The 22,342-nt window shown below is 41.8% G+C and overlaps 2 protein-coding genes and 1 long non-coding RNA gene across 4 annotated transcripts; 2 read left to right on the top strand and 1 right to left on the bottom strand.

Moving 5' to 3' along the window:
• Positions 1-34: 34 nt before the first annotated feature.
• On the bottom strand, positions 35-9,460 carry LOC307242377 (inhibitor of nuclear factor kappa-B kinase subunit alpha-like). Of its 2 annotated transcripts, none has more exons than XM_080016827.1 (22): positions 9,336-9,460; positions 8,842-8,967; positions 8,438-8,532; positions 8,232-8,349; positions 8,012-8,081; positions 7,840-7,928; positions 7,563-7,652; positions 7,344-7,468; positions 6,651-6,758; positions 6,342-6,477; positions 5,252-5,452; positions 5,031-5,133; positions 4,678-4,801; positions 4,408-4,559; positions 4,234-4,295; positions 4,004-4,113; positions 3,870-3,919; positions 3,629-3,737; positions 2,732-2,879; positions 2,564-2,616; positions 2,384-2,483; positions 35-1,405 (listed from the first exon to the last, which is right to left on the bottom strand). In XM_080016827.1, the coding sequence occupies exons 2-22, from the start codon at positions 8,944-8,946 to the stop codon at positions 1,349-1,351; spliced, it is 2,205 nt and encodes a 734-aa protein (XP_079872953.1). In that variant the 5' UTR covers positions 8,947-8,967; positions 9,336-9,460; the 3' UTR covers positions 35-1,348. The 2 variants fall into 2 exon arrangements, with proteins under 2 accessions (XP_079872953.1, XP_079872952.1); XM_080016826.1 differs by lacking the exon at positions 35-1,405 and adding an exon at positions 1,465-1,648.
• A 4,908-nt stretch (positions 9,461-14,368) lies between these two features.
• Positions 14,369-15,449, top strand: LOC307241830. Its single transcript, XR_013844571.1, has 3 exons — positions 14,369-14,474; positions 15,195-15,299; positions 15,392-15,449. It is a non-coding gene; the product is annotated as an uncharacterized lncRNA (long non-coding RNA).
• Positions 15,450-15,550: 101 nt separating this feature from the next.
• LOC307242468 (urokinase-type plasminogen activator-like) lies at positions 15,551-18,919 on the top strand (the record flags this gene model as incomplete). The annotated part of the gene is made up of 7 exons (XM_080016963.1): positions 15,551-15,731; positions 16,061-16,102; positions 16,224-16,404; positions 16,505-16,656; positions 17,122-17,262; positions 18,059-18,207; positions 18,725-18,919. 7 exons carry the CDS (start codon positions 15,551-15,553, stop codon positions 18,917-18,919), a joined length of 1,041 nt encoding a protein of 346 aa, XP_079873089.1.
• Positions 18,920-22,342: the final 3,423 nt, after the last annotated feature.

Raw genomic sequence — 22,342 nt, 5'->3', positions numbered from 1 at the left:
GGGGATGGGTGATTTACCTGCTGCTCGTTGATTGCTTTGACAAGCAACAGGTGTACAGCCACCCGGATCCCGGGCCCAATTACCTAGACCCGACACAGGTGTGGCTGCTTGAACTATACCACATGCCACACCACAATCCCCCTTCCCCCTTTGGCATGTGAATGATAAACGTTTTTCCCTTTTAAGCTTTTCGCATAAATAAAGTCCCATACTATACTTAATAGGCGTTTTCGCGTGGCAGTAACTTTTTCATAGTTCAGAGAACTTTTGGAGGAACCGCCCCTATTTTTTGTGTCCGCACTACAGGAACTAGGAACATAGTTCTTAGAACGCTGTTTTGAGGAACTTTTTTAGTTCCTACTCCAGGGTAGGGACTAGGGAAGGCACAAGAGGAACATTCATTGACGTAAGTGCACAGTGATTGGTCCAGACGTCCACGGTCCCTCGGCCCTGGTGCACTGAGGACAGTGGACAAATAATAAACAACAAAAATAAAAAACAATAAAAATTGTATTTTTATTGGTTTTTATTTTTTTATCTTTAGTATTTATTTATATAGTGACAGCATTTTTATTGGAGATGTATTTATTTTATTAACTTTATTTTCCTATGTTATTTGAATGAAACACAAAATCACTGTGCAGTCTCCCGATGCGACCCTGTGCCTTACGATAGTCGGAGGAAACTTTTAAATTCCGTCTCGTAGATCTAATATGAGGGAAGATTTAGCAACTTGATTGCTTATTTCTCGCCTCAAATTTGTTCAGAAACAGATTTGGGTGGTCTGATAAGGTTAAATTAGCATAAGTTTCAGGTGTAAATTCAACGTAACCCTTAAGTGAAGCTCAAACCCCCTACGCTGACGTCTCTTCAGCATTCCTACTGGTGGTGCGAATGCAACCAGAAAAGAAGCTGATGCTAGTTCTCAGGGGACATCCCCAGTTCCTAGTTCAAGGGGTCCCCAGAGCTGTTCGGTCCGAAAACGCCCAATATAGGACAACCAGGCATATTAACAGGTCTATATTAAAAGGCTTAAGAGGTTGGAAAATCTGTAAAAACAACTTTTATCAAGCAAACTTTGATAAGTTTTTGCAAGGTTTGTGAACAAAATGTCTCATTCAAAAAAATTACCGAAATGAAATATCTTACAAATACATCCAGTAATAGCTTTTTTAATAGAAACCTATAAATAATATGCATTGTAAACATGAATATCTCAATAGATTATGATTATTAAATAAACTATCATGTGATCACAGTGGGTGCATGACAAGGCCTTTAGTGGAACACAAGGCAGCGGCATTTCTTCATATCCGGGTCCAGATATTCTTCACTGTGTGGCCATTCTCTATGTAATGGGGTTTTGGGCTTTAGATTCATATTGTGTCCAGCTCCAGTCCTGATCCTAGAATATCAACAAAAATGTGATAAACTTTCAGTTAAATTGTGAACGCAATCTCGCTTTTAAAAGGTGCAAGTGCTATCTTCAGCCCCTTTCCCACTTGCACTGAAAGCCGTAAAATCTACCGGCAATGTTCTGTATTGGGGTCATGTGGGAAAAGGAGCCGGTCTGGATGTTCCGTAAAAGTCGTTCCGTAAATTTCCCCACTCTCGACGTAGTATCATTTACGGGAAAATGCCGGTACGCCTGTGAATTGAAGTGAGTGGTTATTTCGTACAAATATTTCAAAAGTTATTTGTTTTCAGGAAGAAAAAACATCCGGAAAATGGGGAGTCAGATCCGAACCGTGGCACTAGGCTGCAAAAATGAGAAACTGAAACACATACCGTCTCTACGGAGACAGGTCTCTATATTATTATATTTTATTAATTTTCTTCTGCCACTAGGACCCTAGACGTGTCTTTTAGAGTAAACGGCGCAGTGTGAGTACATCTGGCACAAGAGCTTCGCTTCCCCACCGGCTGCACCGGAGCACAAAGCCGGAGAGGGAACGAGCAGGGAGAGGTAGAACGGGTGGAGTAGGTCAGGTTGAAAAAGATCACACTGATTTAATAATATTGGGTTGGTTATTGTGTCCGTGGACAAGAGCTCTGTCGGCGGAGGGAACCAAGACTGTTGGGGGGGGGGGGGGGGCGCTGATCTAAAAACAAAACCGATTCCGTTGCCTAGTCTTGCGTGATATTAGACACCTCTTGTGTGAGCATTACATAATGTATCCACAACAGTCTGTGGGAACAGACTCCATACGGAACCTTTCTGTAAAGGAGGCCAATATGGGAATGACTGCCTACTGCCTTTGCCGGATATTTTTTATCCAGCAATATTAGGGTATTCCATGTGGGAAAGGAGCTTTACAAATGTGATTGTCAGCATTTGCAAATAAAAGGCACTGACACTCGCTGCGACACAAACCCTACGTACCATGATGCTGCACTCTAACTCCTGGGTGGTGTTTTGAAGCAGAGAGCTCAGCTTGCTCAGATACTGTTGATTCTCTTCCAGTAGCTGATCAACTGTCCCACTGAAAAACCAACAATCAACAATCAGATGCACATGTTGAACTAAGTGAAGCTGTTTGCTAGTGACCTGTGTGGATCTTACCTCGCATCAGTCGGCCTCGGAAAAGATGGTTGTGACTGGGGATTGGTCTGGGCCTAAAGACAAAACATACATTAGTTAATTAGAATACCCTTGGGACTGACTGTTTCCTAAACAAAACCTATTACATTTGAGTGAATTTGAATGGGAATATTTTTTGGCAATACTCACACAGGCAATCTTAAGCAAGAACCAGAACTCCCTCTGTCTCTTCCTTTGCATCTGCATCACTGCTACCCCAGCATTTTTTATGTTCTCCACCGCCCTCTCCAACTTTGGGAATAGATCTCCAATACGCTGTTTACACACTAGAATTGTACTGCAGAAGGAGGGGGAAAAACATTGAGGGGCGAATTCCCAAAACGGTTGCGGCGCTTTTGCGGCTGCTAAACACCACGCAAATAACAGAAAAAGCAACCGTGTCATTCAGAAAGCACCCGGATGAACTGCACTACTAACTGCACTGCCACGCAAAAAGCATCTTGGTGTCCCGGTGCTATTTGCGATAGTAAAATTAGGTATTATGTTTTATGCATACATTTGGTGCAAAATTGGCCCCTTTCTATGCAAATATCTATCCAATTCACAAAAACCGACACTAATAGCCACACACAGTGACAGTGCTGCTATTACCGTCTTTAGAGACCTCAAGATTCAAGACGTTCGTTTATCACACACAGATACATACGAGCATACATACAGTATATGCAGTGAAATGTAATGTAAAAGACCTGGTGGTAATTGTGCTGACAAAAATAAAGGCAGCAGTGTGGATCCGCTCCCTGCACGATCAGAGCATATATACCTGTAAAGTTTAAATTTGGGATTTGAAAATAATGGAAGTGGTCTGGCGGGGAAGGGTTATGCACGGACCCCCAACAGGGCACGCATAACACACGACGAGGATTTTGCCATCAGACCCCCATCGGGGTCTGCCAACGGGTCTTGGGGAGACCCCCAGTGCGTCTGGGGAGACCCTTAATGCATCTGATCACAAAAGTCCTGTTGTGTGTTACACGTGCGAGTTGTTTGCATGTATTTACATAAATAATTGCTGTTTAAAAGTACCTTAGATGAATGTACAAGTCTTTCAGCACCCTGTCCTGGTTCTGCACTGTTTGGAGTATTGTCTTCACCATCTCTAAGCTATCACTGTAGCCATGTGGAGGGTCAGGACCTGGGCATATTGAGATGTAATCACAGAATGTTTCACTGAACCATGCGCACGCACGCAAGCATGCACGCACGCATGCACGCACACGCACACGTGCAGTTGTACCTTACCCCGTCTATGAGATTCCATACTAACTTTTGCATTTAGCTTTCAGCTGCTTGTAGAGTTCAATGGCCTTCTCCTCCCTGAAAAGGAAAAAAACAACTATTTTTACCTAAGAAACAATTTAAAAACATAAACAATTTCCACACAGTATTAAAGATACTGACAGCTGCTCCATAATGTCTCCTTGTCTCCTAGCGAATGGACTTCTCTGCAACTCAACAATCTCAGAATGGAGAGACACAATCTCTTCATCCAGATAACCAACATCAGCTACCTAGAGCAGAAAACACAGCGAGATGGCATTTGCGCAACAAAAATAAACACGGTGCAGTCAACCTGTGGGAGGGACAGTCATTTCAGTTGTGCAGAAAAACAAATCACCACAACGCCCCACCTGTGCAAAGCTGGCAGCCTTCTCCTCATTTTCCTGCCAAGTACTCAGCATCTTCTCTGATGCTACAGAGGTGGTGCCAAAAGCGGGAAATGACAAAGCAGAAATGTCTAAATGAGGTCAATGCATTGACTTGTGTAAAAGGGTTTGGTAACCCCGGTTCTCCAGTCTACTCACAGATGCCCGTGTCTCTCTGCTCTGTGTAGTGTTCAAGGTCGTGCTGAATGCTGGCCTTAAAGAAAGCCAGTTTAGCACGGAGCTGCTGAGACTGTGAGAACAGCAGGTTCTTATACCGGGTTAAATTTGTGTTGTAATGCAGCAGACTCAGCCTACATATGCACAAAACATAGACTTACATAAACATAGATCTGTACAGCAATACAGGAAGGAACACATTAAATCAGCTTTGATATATTATTGTGTATGTGTGTCTGTTTGTGTACTTACATGGCAGCCCTCTGCCCCTGGTACAGGTGTATGTAGTCCTCTTTCAGTCCACAGATGTAGCTGACTGCTTCCCCCCAAACCTTCTTCAGAGTCGCCAGTGGGAGCTGTGTCTTAGTTTCCCTCACTGTGTTGCCACAACATACATGACACAGAAAAGCATCAGAGAGAGACAATTCAGTAACAGTTGTTCAGAATACTGTAGAGCTGATGTGCCCTCAAATAATTAAGTATCATGATAATTTCATACCTTTACCTTGATGACGGTTAATCAACACTGAATTTCTCTTTAGCCCTGGTTGGTCTTTGTAGGGCAGTAGGGCCACTCAGCCCTACTTCACAGCCTCATAGCATACCTATGAAGTTGACGCTGTCTGGCAGAGCTCTCGCAGTCAGTGGGCCAGAGTACTTGGTCAGGCTCTTATTGAAGAGGTAGACTATAGATCTGTCCCAGCCACGCTGAAGCAAAGGAAAGCACCAAACATGCAGCGTGAGTCAGGTGGCATCTCGTAGATCTTGTAGACCCTGCATGTGGACAGACTGACCTGGGGTCTGCCGGACATGACACCGTACATACCAATCCCTCCGGTAGACAGTGCGCAGGGGGGCGACGTGGGTCGAGGGAGATCCCGCTCTCCAGCAGCAGCTCCTGGCTGAGCGGGGGGATCTGAGTGTGAGTGTGTGTCTCCAGACGCTGTTGCAGGGAGTGCAAGCTCTCCTCGGGGGCCAACACCAAGGAGTGGAGCTGGGCCGACGTCATGTCCAACACGTGAATCACCTGGAAGGAGACACCCGGAATGAGAGAGAGGAGGAATTTTGTCCACATCAGTGGGTCTCAAATGCGTTCGCTTCAGGATCCAGATTTGTTCTTTGTCACGACCCAAATATAATTTAACATTTCAACCATTTCTGTTTCAGAAAATGAGTACTGCAGTAATCCTCAATGCTTGGTGCATGTTAAACACACGAAACAAAACATGCAATGAGTGCTAAATCCACAATTAAATGAAAAAGCCATTTCAACAACAGCAACTCGTTTGTTTTATCTAGACTAGACTTTTATCGAGAGTCTAGACAACAATAAAATGCATACAAAATAAGAGGAAGTCTCTTATGCTGGCCTACAGAGTGATTGCTGGGAATGCTCCCGCCTACTTAAATGCTCTTGTAAGAGAGCATGTTGCCCCCCGGATGCTGCGCATTTTTTTATGCTGTGCTCGTCAAATGAGCGTTGCCTGGCTCTGCCGGCCATACAGCCACGGCAATCCAGGCTATTCTCATTTGTAGTTTCACAGTGGTGGAACGAGCTGCCAAAAATGACCAGAGCAGGGACCTCCCTCTCTGTCTTTAAGAAGCACTTGAAGACCCAGCTCTTCAGTGAGTACCTCCTGTCCTAACCTACAATTACTTAGCACTACCTAGCAGTATTTATTGTTACACTACTGTTGTTGTTACACTAATCTGTCGCAATGTAGCTTGAATGTTATTCTCCCTTGTAAGTCGCTTTGGATAAAAGCGTCTGCTAAATGACTAAATGTAAATGTAAATGTAGGAAACCGACTGAGTGACTTTTCCATCGCATTGCTTTGACAAAGTGGATGCACATGCCCACTATGTCCATTTAATCTCAGTACATCAGCAGTACAGGAAAGGCCCAGAAACTTTACCTTCATGTTGATGATATTCTCTAAAGTGGTATAAAAGTGCGGTTGTTTTTTGTCAGGGTCCAGGGCTCTACCGCGGGTGGTCGGGTCCCACACTAGTAACATCTGCAGAAGAGACTCAACGGGCTCCAACAGGGGCCTACACACACACACACACACACACACACACACACACACACACACACACACACACACACACACACACACACACACACACACACACACACACACACACACACACACACGTGTTTGACGTTCTTACAAACGTTTCAAAGGGAGCTAGAAGAGTACTTGTATGTGTGGGCAGCAAACCTGCTGAGATTGTTGGGATAGGGAAGATGAGCAGAGAATCTGACTTCTCCGTTCATGTCCTCGACAGCCATTATGTCCTTACAGCCTTTGTTCTTGACTTTGCTAGTCCTAAAATACATTTATTACCACGAATTACCATTCATTTCAAACATTGGATGCATCAATTGTGGTTTAAAAAAAAAAGACACATTTTGAAAACAACATTTTGAAAAACTGCATTTAAAATTTAAGCAGGAAGCCCAGTGCATGTACAATGTGGTCTCCACCTGCAAAAAGGTGTTTACTTGTTTATGGAGAGTAGTATGTATATACAGTATTTTAATTAGGATTAATAGTGTAATAGTGCAATAATATGTCAATCTATTGACCTTGAAACACAAACATTTTAATGGACAGTTAATTTGCCAGAACTGTTTAAAATGGAACCGAGCATAACCACATTCTATTCTATTTCTAATATGTGCCTAAAATCCCCCTTAAATTTGAATGTAAACATATAATTGTGGACTTGCTTTTATTAACTGATCTCAGTCAGTTCAAATGATGGCAATCAGGCAATTATGTGATAATTGTGACAGCTCCAATTGTAATTACTTTTTTCAACTGCATTTACATTTCTTAATTTATCTCCAGCCAACCCTCTGCATCATCAGAATCAAGAGGTCAACAGATGCTGTCAGACTTTAGACTCACCACTGAACAGGCTGCAGGTGGTGTAGAAAGGGACGAAAGCCACAAGCACATTCAAAGATCATAGTCCCAAAACTCCAGTAATCCACGGTTACAGTGTAGGGTTTACTCTCAAAAAGTTCCGGAGCCTGGAAAACAGGAGAATATTTTGAAAACAAATTACAATAATCTGCATTGTACGGCAAAAAGCCTTCAATCCCTAGAACGATAATACTAGCTTACTAGATACTGTAGCGTTCCCACAAAGGACGTGCAGAGGCTGCCCTGGTCCAGGTCTTTGGCGTAACCCAGGTCAATGACTTTGTGGACCAGCTGAATGAGAGAAGCAGGTGTGAAATATAGACATGGACTGAATATGAACTGTAAAAATAAACGGACGGAGCGTCACCAGTTGGTCTGTGCATACATACACATGCATGTCACACATACACGCCAGCACACACACTTGCACGTTACAGGTGATGAATACTGGATTGTATGAAGATGTAAATATGTTCACCTTGCCGCCAATTTCCTGCAGCACTATGTTCTCTGGCTTCAAGTCTCTGTGGATGATTTTATTTTCATGGAGATACTGGATACCAGACCCTGAAAGAAAGCAAAGTCCAACTTCATCATCATCCCAAAATCTGTATATATGTACATGCATGTAGCAAAAAAATAAGATGTACCAATATCACTCAGCAGCAGGAGGACCTCACTCTCCTTTAGCCCACAACAATTTTCTGGCTTATTTAGCATCTAAATAATGGTAAATGAAAGAAAAAAAGATGAGACATTGCAATCTGTGAAAAGATAGGAATTTATTCATTAAAATAATTGCACTAAACTTTGTGATAACGTCAGGGTATTCCTACAATGTCCAAGTGTAATCAACTGGTCATGCACAACCTTCCGCAGGTCTCCTTTGGAGCAGTATTCCATGGCCAACAATGGGAGGTCATTCAGAGCGATGCAGCTCAGCTCCTCTGGCACGTCTCTGGCTTGAACTACATTCATGTGGCTCAGCCTGCGACAGGAAAAAGGTTGTTTGTTTTTCCACTTCATAGACTGACTTTTGGCAGCAAATCTACCCACGAAGGTTGGATGTAACATACTTTTTCATGATTTGTATCTCTCTGCTCCAGCGATCTTTGTTCTTTTGGTTCAGCTCTAGACGACAGAGTTTCAACGCGATCTTGTCTCCCGTCTCCTGCTCCGAACATTCGACAAGTGAAAAAATATGAATAAGTCAGAAGCTGCAGGTCTGACATTTTGAGTTAATGCCAGGACTGTGATAATACATCCTTATTATACTGATATCATGATATGAGACTATATATATGATCCAAGACTCTGATATAATGATCGTGATAATGTGACAGTTAAATGCTGTCTTAAGGGCTGTATCAATGCAGTTTTCACTAGTCAATGCCTATACATGCTTGGTCACAAAATCCCAGAAACGTCATCAAATGATATGGGCGCAGCACAATATGAAAGTGAAAGTGGCTGAACTCGCCAGGTGTTGGTAAAGGTAAACATGGCCGAAGCCTCCCGTCCCCAGCCTCTCCTTCATCTCCCATGAGCCACACAGCTGTGGCTGCCTGAGCGGGGCTCTTTCCATCCTGCGGTTCCCGCGGGTCACCTGGCGGCACACAGGTAATACTTTCAGGGTTCCACCCCACTCTCAGGCGGGCCCCTGACGCAGGACCCTGGTGACGTCATCCGGTAGATGACCTCATCGTAGTCCTGCGTCAGGACGCGGGGCTCCGGCACAGGGACAGTTACAATCTTCACAGTCGTACTCGGAGAGGAGGAAGTGACTCAAAAACGTATTTTCTGGTAATATATAAGTCATCTGACGGTATAGTCTCTGCATAAATCCGTGTCATTATCCAACAGTGAACGCGGTCATTATTACGCAGATCAGCCGTAGTTAATCAGCGCACTTTTAAGGGACATTTGTTCCCCTCGTTCCATCAGAATCTCAGCTAAAATCGTTTGCTTTCCAACCTTTCAAACTCCCCGACCCGTCAGACGGACACCCCTGCGTTCTTCATGGCCTCGTCGTCGTGTGGGAATCCTGCCCGACCTTGCAAACCCCCCGAAGTCTCCCACAAAAGTGAAACTACTTTTTACTACTTGGGGGCAGGAGGCCTCTGCGCATGCGTGGCTGCCGCACGCCCGGTATATGTGCAGGATAGGCAGTCCACTCGCTGATGCCATCCACGATGTATAGAAAGCAGCGGGAGTTGAGCCGCGAAACCCTTCTCCCCCAGGATGCACACAAAACAAAACGACAGCTGATTGCATATTTAGTTGGTCAAGTCGGAGTATTGTATCAAACCAGTTATCCGGATTTAAAAACAGGATGTTGATTTATTCACTAGATGGCGCTATATGCATAACGTTACCGCCTGCTGTTGCGGAAGTGCTTTAAACTGCAGTTCAGCTCATAGCCGCTAGATGCTGCCAATGTAAAAATGATTGTCCCACTCGAGATTCAACATTCAAGATGTTTATTTATCACACACATATACATACATATACATGTATGCAGTGAAATGTCATGTCTCGAAACACAGTGTAGGTTATTTACATCATTATTTGATGGCGTGGGGGCATTTGGGCTGCAGTTCACATGGTGGCGCACTGTAATACACCCCGTAAAGCTAAAGAGTGCTGCAGGGGTGATGTATTTCCGGAGGCTGACACGCAAGTCAAGCAACACCCCGGTTCCCTCGACAAAAAGCCAATGGGATTTTCCCGTTGGATTTTGCATTGTTGTCGAAAATAAGTTCTGTGGAAAACAGAAGTTCATGACGCTCACACGTTTTGTCCAGCAATATAACCTTCACAAATGAACAGCGCTTGTATGGGTTTTGAAGCATGAATGCAATCCCCAGAAGTAAAAAGCTGACGAAAACACAAACTAATTTCGGGGTTTTAGGACTAATTCCTGCAGCACTCCACTGCTGCGTCCGGCTAAGATAGCGACGGGTGTGAAGCCAAACTCTACGCTTCAAAACACCTCTTCTAAAATAAGTGGGTGAATGGCCTTACAACATGTCTGTTGAAAATTGACAAGTGATCATAAAACAACCTTTTCTATATTCTATTTTATCCTGCTTCATAATCTGACGAAATTAAGTCAAATTGCGTGGATCAATTAAGCAAAGGGATTTGAAAATTGGTGTCTCGATAACGATTATCAGCGGCTAATTTTTAAACAGTGGCGGATTGCAGGGAAAAACTAAAAAAACAGCAGATCTGAAACATTAAGACATCTATGAGACCGATTCTATTTTAGATTAAATTCTAAATAGCACATGAGTCATGACATTCAACGGTGGTGTCTGTCTCACTTCCTTCCCCCTTTTTTTTAAATATTGTCAGCGTTTTCTACATGCAGAGCTCCTACTGTTTTTTGGATTGCAGAATCGGTTTATAACTCAGCCCGCCTTTTTGTAAGCCGATGTGTCACACTCACACCGGCCTGTTCAAGCGGCATCCACACACTTGGAAAGCCCGTTTGTATATTTATGTCCATTTGTGGTATTTCTTACTGACTCAAAGCTGCTACTTAAGCCAAACAGCCAAACATAATCAAGTTGCTGCTCCCTAAACAATCATGTTTGGATCATTTCAGCTGGATGAGCAAATTAGGAGTTTTCATATTGCTGAGATGGTCGGTCTGTCTTAATATTTCAGGTTTTTAATTCTTGCTCTTTCTAAGACACGTTATAGCACAAATTCATATATTGTATATTGCAAATATATTGCATATGTATCGCATTTATCGCTGAAAAAAATCAGTGTAACATTATGATGATCAAATTGATAGTTACGTGTTGTAAAGTGATAGTAAATGAGGGGGAAAAGGGAATTTTAGCAGGAAGCTAAAGATTATAATGCCTAATTCAGCAAAAAATATAAAAATACCTACTGTTGCTGGTGTATGACTGGGCCATTAATAATTATTACACACTACTTAGTAATTTCATATATTTTCCTTGTATGTAACACTGAAATTACTGCGAATGGCATTTATTACAGTAGAAGAGTTTCTGAAAAAGATACCGGTTATCATATCGACACATACAGTAGTTAAAAAGTAAAACCAATGAAAAGGAAAGGTACAAATACTAAGTACCACTACTACTACCACTCTTACTACTACTACTACTACTACTACTACTACTACTACTACTACTACTACTACCACCTAATAATAAATATAGCAGCAAACTTGAACCACGAGATGTCTGCGACGTCCTGGTACCCCGAAAAGTGCCAAGGAGAATTAAAATAATAATAATCAGAACAATTACATTAGAGGGTGGACCCTAATAATAAGAATAAGAATAAGAATAAGAATAAGAATATTATTGTTATTATTAATTATTATTATAATTATTATAATTATTAACAATAATAATAATAATAATAATGAACTCTTATAATAATGGCTTCTCATCCAATGACACTGGCAAACATTGTCATGATCTTCGCCTTCTTCTACTTTCCCCTCCCTCTCCTTACCTGTCCCATTAGCCCAACTCTATTCACCTGCGCACACAGCTGTTCCAGATCTGCAATCTAACCCCTATATATGTCTCTCTCACCAGTCACCCATTGCCAGATAGTTTTCGATGCTTGCACCAGACTCTCCAGCGTTCTCCGCACTGATTCCCCGCTACCGACTCTGCCTCGCTCCGCCTGTCTTCTGTCTGCACTCCTCCACCGTGCGTCCTTTGAAGAAGGTCCTGATTTGATTTGATTCCCGCCTGGGGCGCTGTTGGCACCGTGCTCCGGTGGGTTATCTCCCAAATAGGCGCCTTTCTGTGTGGAGTTTGCATGTTCTCCCCGTGCTCACATGGGGTTTCCTCCACCTCACATCAGTAAGGACCCCCCTCAAAAACATGCACACATCATCGTCTGACCAGCGATGGACACTTATCACCTGGTCCCCGGGCGCGTCCACGTATACTGCTCCTGGCTGCCCCCAGAGGAAGGACAGGCCGGGATGGGTTAAATGCAGAGGAACCAGTTCACCGGCCACCAACCAAAGCATGTGTGTTGTGTGACAAATAAAGACTGTCTTCTTTTTCATTATCGAACCTGCCTGTCCCCGACGATGTATCCTGCCTGCCCGCTGCCTGTCTTCCGTCCGCTTTACAAATAAAAGACATTACCAAATATCCCTGCCTGTCTTTGTGCTGCAATTGGGTCCTAACCACCCCCGTTACAAACATACATAAATAAATTGACAGATGAAAAAAGGAGGGCTAGCGTGGGTTCGCTGTGGGTTAGTTGGGGACTACTGTAGGCTGTCTGGAGACTACCATAGGCTAGCTTGGGACTAGTGTGGGCTAGCTGGATTCTATTGTGCACTAGCTGGGGACAAGTGTGGGCTAGCTTGGGTTGATGTTTGTCTGAAGTCTGAAGAGAAGTGTCTTGGTTGTGTTTTGAAGGAGAGGTTGATGCTTTCACTGGTATGTTGTGGCAGTGAGTTCCATAGTGTAGGGGCTGCAGCACTTAGTGACAAGCCCTCCATGGAGGGCAGCAAGGAGTCTGCAGATGCAGGATGCAGAGAGGTCCAGCGTCAAACTGAGGACCTAAGAGTGCTGGTGGGAGTATAGGCGGGAGAATGTCAGATAGGTAAAAGGGGTTAGACCATGAAGTACCTTTACGATCAAGAGAAGCTTGAACTGAATACATGGATGAAAAGGGAAGACAATGCGGTTGGAAATAGAAATATGGGTTTGCTGTTTTATCCACTTATCCATCCAAACTTTCAAGTTATCAGTTTCTGTTCATTGCTATGAGGCTGTTCCAGTGTGTTCTTCTTGAGGCAATCATGGAAGCTTACCGGTGTGTGCGCTTGCAGGGTGACATCAAAAATGATTCATTCAACCATTGATTTGTGCAACACACTGTGACTAGACAAAGATCATGAAGTTTGTGTTTTTATTTTAAGTTTCCAAGCCCTCAGGGCCATGCGCAGAGGAAGTTTGGTTATCCCCCTGTAGAGGAAGTGTTACTAACTCATGTTTCCCAAGATGTGAAGGGTGACATCATAAAATTGGTAATCATTTCATTCTAGAAATCCCCGTCATGTGACAAAGAACTTTACCAAAATGCTTATTGTTTGGAGGAAGTTTTTGAAATGTTGCTGAGTTAATCCTAGAACGTCAAATTGTGTCCTAAATTTTAAACAAAATCACTGCATAGTAATGTATGTGTATCTACGAATTGTATCATATTTGGGTGAATAATATTTCAACACTAACTTAGAATGTTAATGCTAATGAAATGGACAATATTTCAGATGTGTTTTATACAATAATGATGTTGCACAGAGGAAAACAAAGAAACTGATACAGACAGAAAAAGAGGATATGATATAATATAATATGATGTAATAATCTCCATGTATTTAAGAACAATCAAACTGTGACACGGATAGCCAAGGGAATCAATATCCCTTGAACACTGTGGTCTTGGCTTCTGGGATAAGAATTCAGAGGATTGATGGGAAAGATTTTATCACAGTATTTAGACTCTGTTTAGTGGGTATTTGATGTCACTGTATGTGATTCCGTAACTTGTTACTCTCTCTGTTTTTTGGGGATTTTCTTTTTGCTTTTATCAGTAGGTGTGAAGGTTCATTGTTTGCCTTTTTTGCAATCATCTTAAAATCTTTTTTCTAGAATTGGAAAATTAAACGTGAAATGATTTTTACATGATGACTTATTCTTGTGAATCTGATGACGTTCTACACAATTGCAATGTATTTTGTATTTTGTAAACACGCAGTGTTACATTTGCAAATGTGAGCGGAAGTCTGATGAATGTCTGCATGTGTCACAAGACATGACGTGTTCTTTGGTCTAGGATTTGTTGGTCAGTGATTTGATGCAATGATCAAAGTGACTCCAAATAATTTCTGTCCTAAATCCCTCCCACATGCAGCCGTGTGTTTTATATGGAAGGCCACAGCTGACGGCCAGATAAAGGGAATCGACTCTGCAAAGTGAGGAGAGCTCACAGCTGGGACAGGAGGGGAACACCAGATCCAGATTCCAGAGGATAACCAGCCTGAGCCAAATACCAAATACAGAACAGGAGGGATTTCACCTTTGCCTGCAGGTAAATCGAGATGTAATATTAAAGTGTGTTTTTCTGTTTTTTTTTTATGTATTTATTAATAGATGCACAGAAGCAAAGATGAGAATCTGATTAAATACTGAAGCCTTACTTTAATGACTAAAAAGTAAATTAGTGAGGAATTTCATACATTATAAAACCTGCATTTCTCAAAATACTGTCCAAAGTTAATAGTTTTAAAAACTACTGTTATATTTTCTAAGACCATATATAACTGTGTGCTGAGAACATACGAAACACACTGCATGTAAATGATAGAAGGGAGTAATCTGACTTCGCTCCTGAACTCAGTGTGCAGATAGTGATTGCAGGGTTTGTTTTGAGGACAGTTTGCACAAAGTGAGCATGGAGTGAATCTTACATTTGGGTCCAGCGATACAAACATGAGATATTTCATGTTTTATCTTTGTATTCAAGAGTTTAAATGCACAAATGGTCACTTAAAGGTGGGTGTAGCTGAAGAATAAGATAGAAGCATGGCTTGGGTGTGTCTCTCATACATGCATTCACACCTTTCATGTGTTTATTAACTTTAAAAGCAACTTAAAGGGATATGTTGATGTGATCAACTTTAACAAAGTGAAGGCAGACTCCCCCCAGAACCTGGGTTCATAAGCATATGTGTGACTAAACACTGTGCAAGCAAAGAGCATGTTTCTAATTGTCATTTCCTACTTTTGTGAACTGTTTTGCCTCTTGCAGTGCATCGACAGCCAGAAAAATACCCCACAAGGAGAAGAGGAAGCAGAAATGAATATCAGTCTATTTGTCACATTAGTGATGATAGCGATTATCATTATTGATGCGGTAAGGAATAATAAGAGGAAATTACAGTGAATGCTGACATTAGGAATGTTCCACAGCCCATTTCATCACACATCTTTTTTAAATCTTCTCAGGCTCATTCGAGGAGATCGCCCAGGAGAAGAAACCTTATGACACCCGCGGACGCCCTTAAAGGCAAGGAATCTTATAATTACTTACCAATCCCCCCCAAATGATGAGCCGCTGTGATTGTTTTGCTTCACAGTGCATGCGCTGTACACACAGTAGGTGAGATGTTACTGAATAGGACCGTTTCTTTGCAGTGCGCTCCTCTGAGAACTGCCTGTCCGGGGACGGGAGCAGCTACAGAGGCTCTGTCTCCGTCTCAGCACGGGGGTGGAAATGTCTGTACTGGCGCAAATTCGAAGACAGGCAGTGGCGCTCAAACGGACTGGGCCCTCACAATAACTGCAGGTATACTGGAAAAAAAACACACCTCTGAAGCCAACATCTGCTTACACATTAGTGCATATGCAGCACCTACTATCGTTACATCAAAAAATACCTTGACTATAAGCCACATTAATAAAGTGGTATCTTCTCTTATCTTGTCCAAGGAATCCTGACCAGAGTTTAATGCCGTGGTGCCGTGTAAAAAGAGAAGGCAGGATCTCAAGAGAGTTCTGTGATGTTCCTAAATGTGAAACTGGTAAGATCACTTTGCCCTAACATAGAGATAGACTTCCTTTCATGTTAAACCATTTGTGCGTCTCCTTATTTGTAATTTCTTTATTTCAACACAGGCCCTGTTTCTACAGTAGCACCCCAGGCCCCAGGGGATACAGGTATGTGCTTCATTATAGTTCTATCCCAGGAGAAGTGCTTTCTCTCATCCTGTTCCACACACAGTCCAAATCACATAATCCATATTTCGTTAACATGTTTTTTGTTTTTGCGTCTTTGTAGAGCTGACGTGTGGCGAGACGACACAACACCAGCAGTACAGGGTGGTGGGTGGTATGGTTGCTCCCATAGAATCTCAGCCGTGGATGGCGGCCATCTTCCAGAAGCGCAGTGGCTTTTTGTGCGGCGGCTCCCTCATCGCACCCTGTTGGGTCCTCACGGCCGCACACTGCTTCCAGGACGGGTGAGACACACACTAACAGACGCGATGGACAATACTGCATTTTTATGTTTGAGTTGGGTGTTTGTTAAATACGTGCTTGTTCCTCTGTCTGCTCTCTTAGGAACAGCACCACTACCCGGCATCTGTCCGTGTATCTGGGTAAGAGCGCGATCAATGAAACCGACGTCGACCGAGAGCAAAGGTTCACCGTGGAGCAACTGGTCATCCACCCAAAATACATGGAATCAAATGTGAAATACAACAATGACATAGGTATCCATATGAAAGAGCTTCATTCCATTCAAACCAGAAGTAGGAAAGTTTTACTGTTAAATGGACTCAAACACAAAAAGTAAAAGTTTACAGTATTCTGCCAAGTATATTTTCATTCAAGAGGAATTTGTCACGGTGAGGATTGGTGCTTAAAATGAAATAAATAAATAAATAGATACGAATGAAATAAAATCCAATTAATTTAAATAAATAAATACAATTCAATAAAAATAGACTAATTAACAGAAATTGTAAAAAATACATATTTTTTGGTGTGATGACACACTCCATCCTTGATGCATTAAATAGTTTTGGTTGTTCTGATGATTTATTGTATCATTGTATCGACGCTTTCTAAAATTAGGGAGATTATCTACTCGTCAGTTATTTGTAACTACAGATGTAATTGCAGAGAACAATAGAGCAGGATTCAAAACTCAAAACTTATTATTGCTCTTATTTCAGCGCTGTTGAAGATCAGGAGCCCAGGCGGTGAGTGTGCACTGAGGACGGCGTCTGCCCGGACAGTGTGTCTCCCCCCAGCTCACACCATGCTGCCGCCCGGAATGGAATGCATTGTCGCTGGATACGGCAACGAGAGAGAAAGTACGTCAATCCTAAATTCTTGTTAATGCTTTAAGTGCTTTATGTTAAAGTGGTCATCTGTGATGTTGTCTGTGCTGGGTGGATTCCACCACAAGCCCCAGAGTTCTATGCCAAACTGTAAAAAAAACCACTGTCCCCTAACATCCAGGTCCACCGTCGTCTTTATTCTACGGTCACATTCCTCGGAGGTTTTCCTTTTTCTGATCGATTGATTTGGCTTTGTTATTCTTGGTCATTTGGTTGGGGATATTTTTGTTTCTTTTTTTTGTGATTGTTCATCCGTATCGACAGTTTACTGAACACAACTAGCGATGCTGATTTATCAAATTTACCACGACTGCCTTCCACTTCTTGTGCGTGTGGCGGACCTCACCACCAACAATGGAAACAGCAAATAGAGGAGCACATGCAGAGTATTAGTATTATTAAATAGTATTAAATATGGGATTTTTTTTACAAGGCAGAATTGTCTTATGGATTTCACTTTAAACCTCTATTGAAGGTTGGATTTATGTGAAAATCTTACTTTTGACAGAGAACATTTATGTTTGTTCCTATTAGTCACCTTGACGTGATTACAGTGTGAATAAGAATAGTCCCAAAAAACAACAACTAAATAATGCACAATACATTAAATGACTGTTTCTTATAAAGAGCCAGCTAAAAATCTTACGGATTGCCACTTTCACATGGTAATCCCTCACACCCCTTCTGAATCCCATCAATCTTCCCCTCCACCATCGAGCGACAGATTGTGACCCATCGCCAAATAAATGTGTTTCTGTGTTTCCTGCAGGAGCTTGGCATTACTCACAATACCTGCGTCAGGCTCAGGTCAAGCTTCTTTCCCAGAGAACGTGTAAAAGCAAACCGTACTACGGAAACCTTGTCAATCAGAATATGTTCTGCGCTGCCAGTCCGGACTGGAGCTCTGATGCATGCCAAGTGAGGTTATAAAGGTGTTTGTGTGTCTGTAGTATAAAATATATCTTGTTTAGTATATATCTAGTATAGTATATATATAGTTTAGAATATATCTAGTATAGTATTTATCTAATATATTACATATCTACTGTAGTATGGTATATACCTGTTATAGTACATATCCATTATAGTATGTATCTAGTTTAGTACATATCTAGTATAGTATGTATCTAATATATTATATAGCATGTATCTGGTATAGTATATATATAGTATTGTATCGATTCTAATACAGTATATATCTAGTATTGTATATATCTAGTACAGTATATCTAGTATGGTATATATCTAGTAAAGTATATAGTATTGTATATATCTAGTATAGTATATATCTGGTATAGTATATCTAGTATTGTATATATCTAGTATAGTAAATCTAGTATTGTATATATCTAGTATAGTATATCTAGTATAGTATACAGTATATATCTAGTATTGTATTGAACTTATTGCTGACAGTTCTGTCTACTCTTTGCAGGGTGACTCCGGTGGCCCCCTGGTGTGCAACGTTTCGGGCCGTATGTTCATGTTCGGCGTGGTGAGCTGGGGCGATGGTTGCGCCAGGAAATACAAACCGGGTGTTTACACACGTGTAACAAACTTCAACAACTGGATCGCAGAGAAAACAGAACTTCCTGCCTTCACAGCCGGAGTTATGTACCCCACAAAGTGATGCTGAGACAGGAAATCAGGGGGGAAAGAGTTTGGCAGCTAATTTTTAATTAAGCTACGTGTGTACAGTCAGATTGCTCACAATTTGGCTCCAGTAAACATTATGGCTTAGTTGGCTAAGTTAAAATATAATATTATGATTATGACTGAAGTTGCAGGGTGTGCATTTTTTGCAATGTAAAATTTGTCAATATTACTATAACAAATGTATATGTAACATTTACAAGCTTTATTGTTTTGAATGTATTTATATATATTATACTTAATTTACCCTTAAGAAGTTTATTTATGACTATATATTTTTTACATTTTATCTTATAGGAGGCTGGCCCCCACTGCTTTATATATTTTTTAAATAAATATTTTAAATTATCGTAACATGCCCCACAATACCACTGTCATCTCTGCATCATCCATACCTTAATTTATTTGTCCTCTGTTTCTTTCATCCTCAAAGAACAGACATACAAAATACAAAACAACAAAATCATTTATTGAAATTCTTGCTGCTCTTAAATCCTATGCTTTGATTCCACCTTCATTTTTCATTTGTCCCACAACAATGAAATATCACGGGAACGTGTGTCGAAGAAGTAGCAAAACCTGGAGGTTCTTGCCTTGCTTTCTGTGTTCAAGATTTCACTCAAGGTCATTGACTAGAGCGACATACAGTAAAATCACAGAGCTGCTCCAGTGCAATTATGAGCAACGCTTCTACTAAACGCCAGAGGGCGCTGTAGGAAGGTCCTTCGCTGTTAGGCTCCAACAGAGATGCCAGTATCTACTGTGCACCCTGCACTCCATAACTACTGCACCGTACTTTTAAATAAATATGACGAGCTCAGTGTCCAAACATTCAAATATATTATTTATGTATTATGCTATGTGTAAATGTGAGCGGACTGCTCCTCTACTTGGCTCTACTACAGAGCTTGATTCCAAAGACCCTGTGGGACAGAGGCCATCCTTTAACGTACATGCGGAAATGTCTCCCTCTTTCTCTCTGTATATGCTTTTGTATTTGAGACAATCCAATAATCTGTGACACACGAGACATAAAAACATCGAACTTTGAATGCTTCAATATTTTTGGGACATGCTTTTTATTCATCTACCCAGATTCGGACAAGAAAGTCAACACCAATTTCACCCAAAACCCCAACGACTGCATGCTAAGTGTGTTAGCTCAATGCATGGCTTTAGAGGAAATAACCTAGCCTAGCTCCTGTGAAAATAGGGAAATACACCTTCCAGCGTCTCACAAGGTGAATTATATAAGCGCAACATTTTTATCTTTATGACGAGTAAAAATTAAAACATAAAATCAAGGTCATACTTGTCAGCTATGACCGTGATTTTATGTTTGCATTTTGAATGCAGATGGAAAAATGATTTTGCCCCAAAACTTGTCATAGTCATTTATCCATCTGCATTCAAATGAGTTGTGGGTTGCCAGAGCCCAACATCAGCAACTTGTGCTTGACTCTTATATATATATATATATATATGTGTATATGGTATACATATATATATTAAATAGCTGCTAATGACTGGGTCATAAGTAAACAATTCTGTCCATGACCTCTTGTAGACATGGTCAAAGGGGGTCAAAGCTGACCTCCATTTAAAGGTTAGTTTCACTATTTCTTCATTAAAATTTTCATTAAAATTTCAGTTCCATACATTGCTCAACTGGACCGTATTGAAGCACAGTGAGCAGCTGCAGCAAAATGACGCGTTTCTCAACAGTGAAACTTTCAGCGAGGTTGTGCGACGAACAGCTCTACATGATGGGGCCCGACTTTTTAATAAGGTACAGGTGGAAAAATGGCGGACCCATCCCTTAATATGCTCAGGAACCCGGTGACCAACCCAAATTTGACATTCCAATTAGTGAGGACGTGAGATGTAGAGTCCTTGTGCGCAGGAGTTGGAGAGAGGTGTGGTGGAGGAACACGTAGATGACGTGGCCATGAACTGTGACTGAAGACATATCTGGTTCTGGATGATGTTGTGTCTATTGCGTGCGTGTGTGTGTGTGTGTGTGTGTGTGTGTGTATTCAGTATATTTGTGTGTCCAAGCTGGGCAGTTAAACAGCAGTTCTCAGATTAACTAATTTTTTCGTGGCAGCGGGTTTCATGGCCTGTTAAAGGTGCAGTACAGTATGTAGACTCTAGTGGCATCTAGTGGTGAAGTTGCAGATCGCAACTGACTGAATTGGCGGGACAAGATGGCGGCCTCCGTGGAAGAGACGGCGGCCGCGGAACTCGTGAAAAACGCCATAGGTACACTCTAGAGCCAGTGTTTGGGTTGTCTGTTCTGGGCTACTGTAGAAGAAACATGGCGCTGCAACATGGCAGGCTCCGTGACGCGTACCCGCGCCAATGTAGATAAAAACGGCTCATTCTACGATAACGAAAATACGATTCTTATTTTCATGGGATTATACACTAATTAAAACAAATTTATGAATACTGTATTATATTCCATTTCTGCCAAGTCAGTTCCATAAATTCTACACACTGCACCTTTAAACTAAATGTGGTTGTACTGTAGTAGGTCCCACATCTTTTCAGCTGGGCTTTAGGGATAAAGTGTGTGTGTGTGTGTGTTTGTGTGTGTGTGTGTGTGTGTGTGTGTGTGTGTGTGTGTGTGTGTGTGTGTGTGTGTGTGTATGTGTGCGTGTGTGTGTGTGTATGTGTGTGTCTGTGTGTGTGTGTGTGTGTGTGTGGATGGGGGGATAGATTTAGAATTCCAACCAAAGCCACTGTGAAGAAACAGAAGGTGTTTATGACTTCATTTGTCTACTAACTTACACCTCTTTGTCCAATACCACATATGTCCCCAACAATCAATAAACACAAATCCCATCCAAGCCACGAACCACAGGAAGGCAAGGGCGGATCAAAGACTTTATCCATCCAGTCATCGCATTTTTTACATTAGGTTTTATTAGATTGGTTTTTGTTCAGACTTTAATTATCATTTTTCTTTTTGGCATTTTTCTGGCTGAACCGCCGAACCCACAGACATGAATGAGCGTCATTGAATCCGGGACATTTCAAAAATCTTGTGTTCCAAGTTTAATCCACATCGATCTATATTTGGAGCAGGAATTTGTGAAAAAAAATCATTGCAAAACTACAGGAAGTAGCAGAATGTTGGCGTGTCGCTTATACGCCAACGTTCTGCTACTTCCGGTAGGTTGGTGGAGTTGGATGAGTTTGTGGAGCGGGGAGCAATTTGCTATGTGCAGATTGTGGCTCTGGTGGGGCTTTCGCATGGGGCGTTGAAAACTCCATCGGTCTGTAGTGGTTGCTTCACGAAGGATCCGGACATGCTGTTGTCCAAGTTTGATCCAGATCGATCCATTATTGGGGAATAATTTAGAAAAATAACAGTATTTTTTTATCATCGCCGCAA

The sequence above is a fragment of the Zeus faber genome, assembly GCF_960531495.2.
Source record: "Zeus faber genome assembly, chromosome: 16".
In the NCBI taxonomy this organism is placed as follows: Eukaryota; Metazoa; Chordata; class Actinopteri; order Zeiformes; family Zeidae; genus Zeus; species Zeus faber.
The sequence above is the reverse complement of the archived record's forward strand: the minus strand, read 5'-3'. Positions and strand labels throughout refer to the sequence as shown.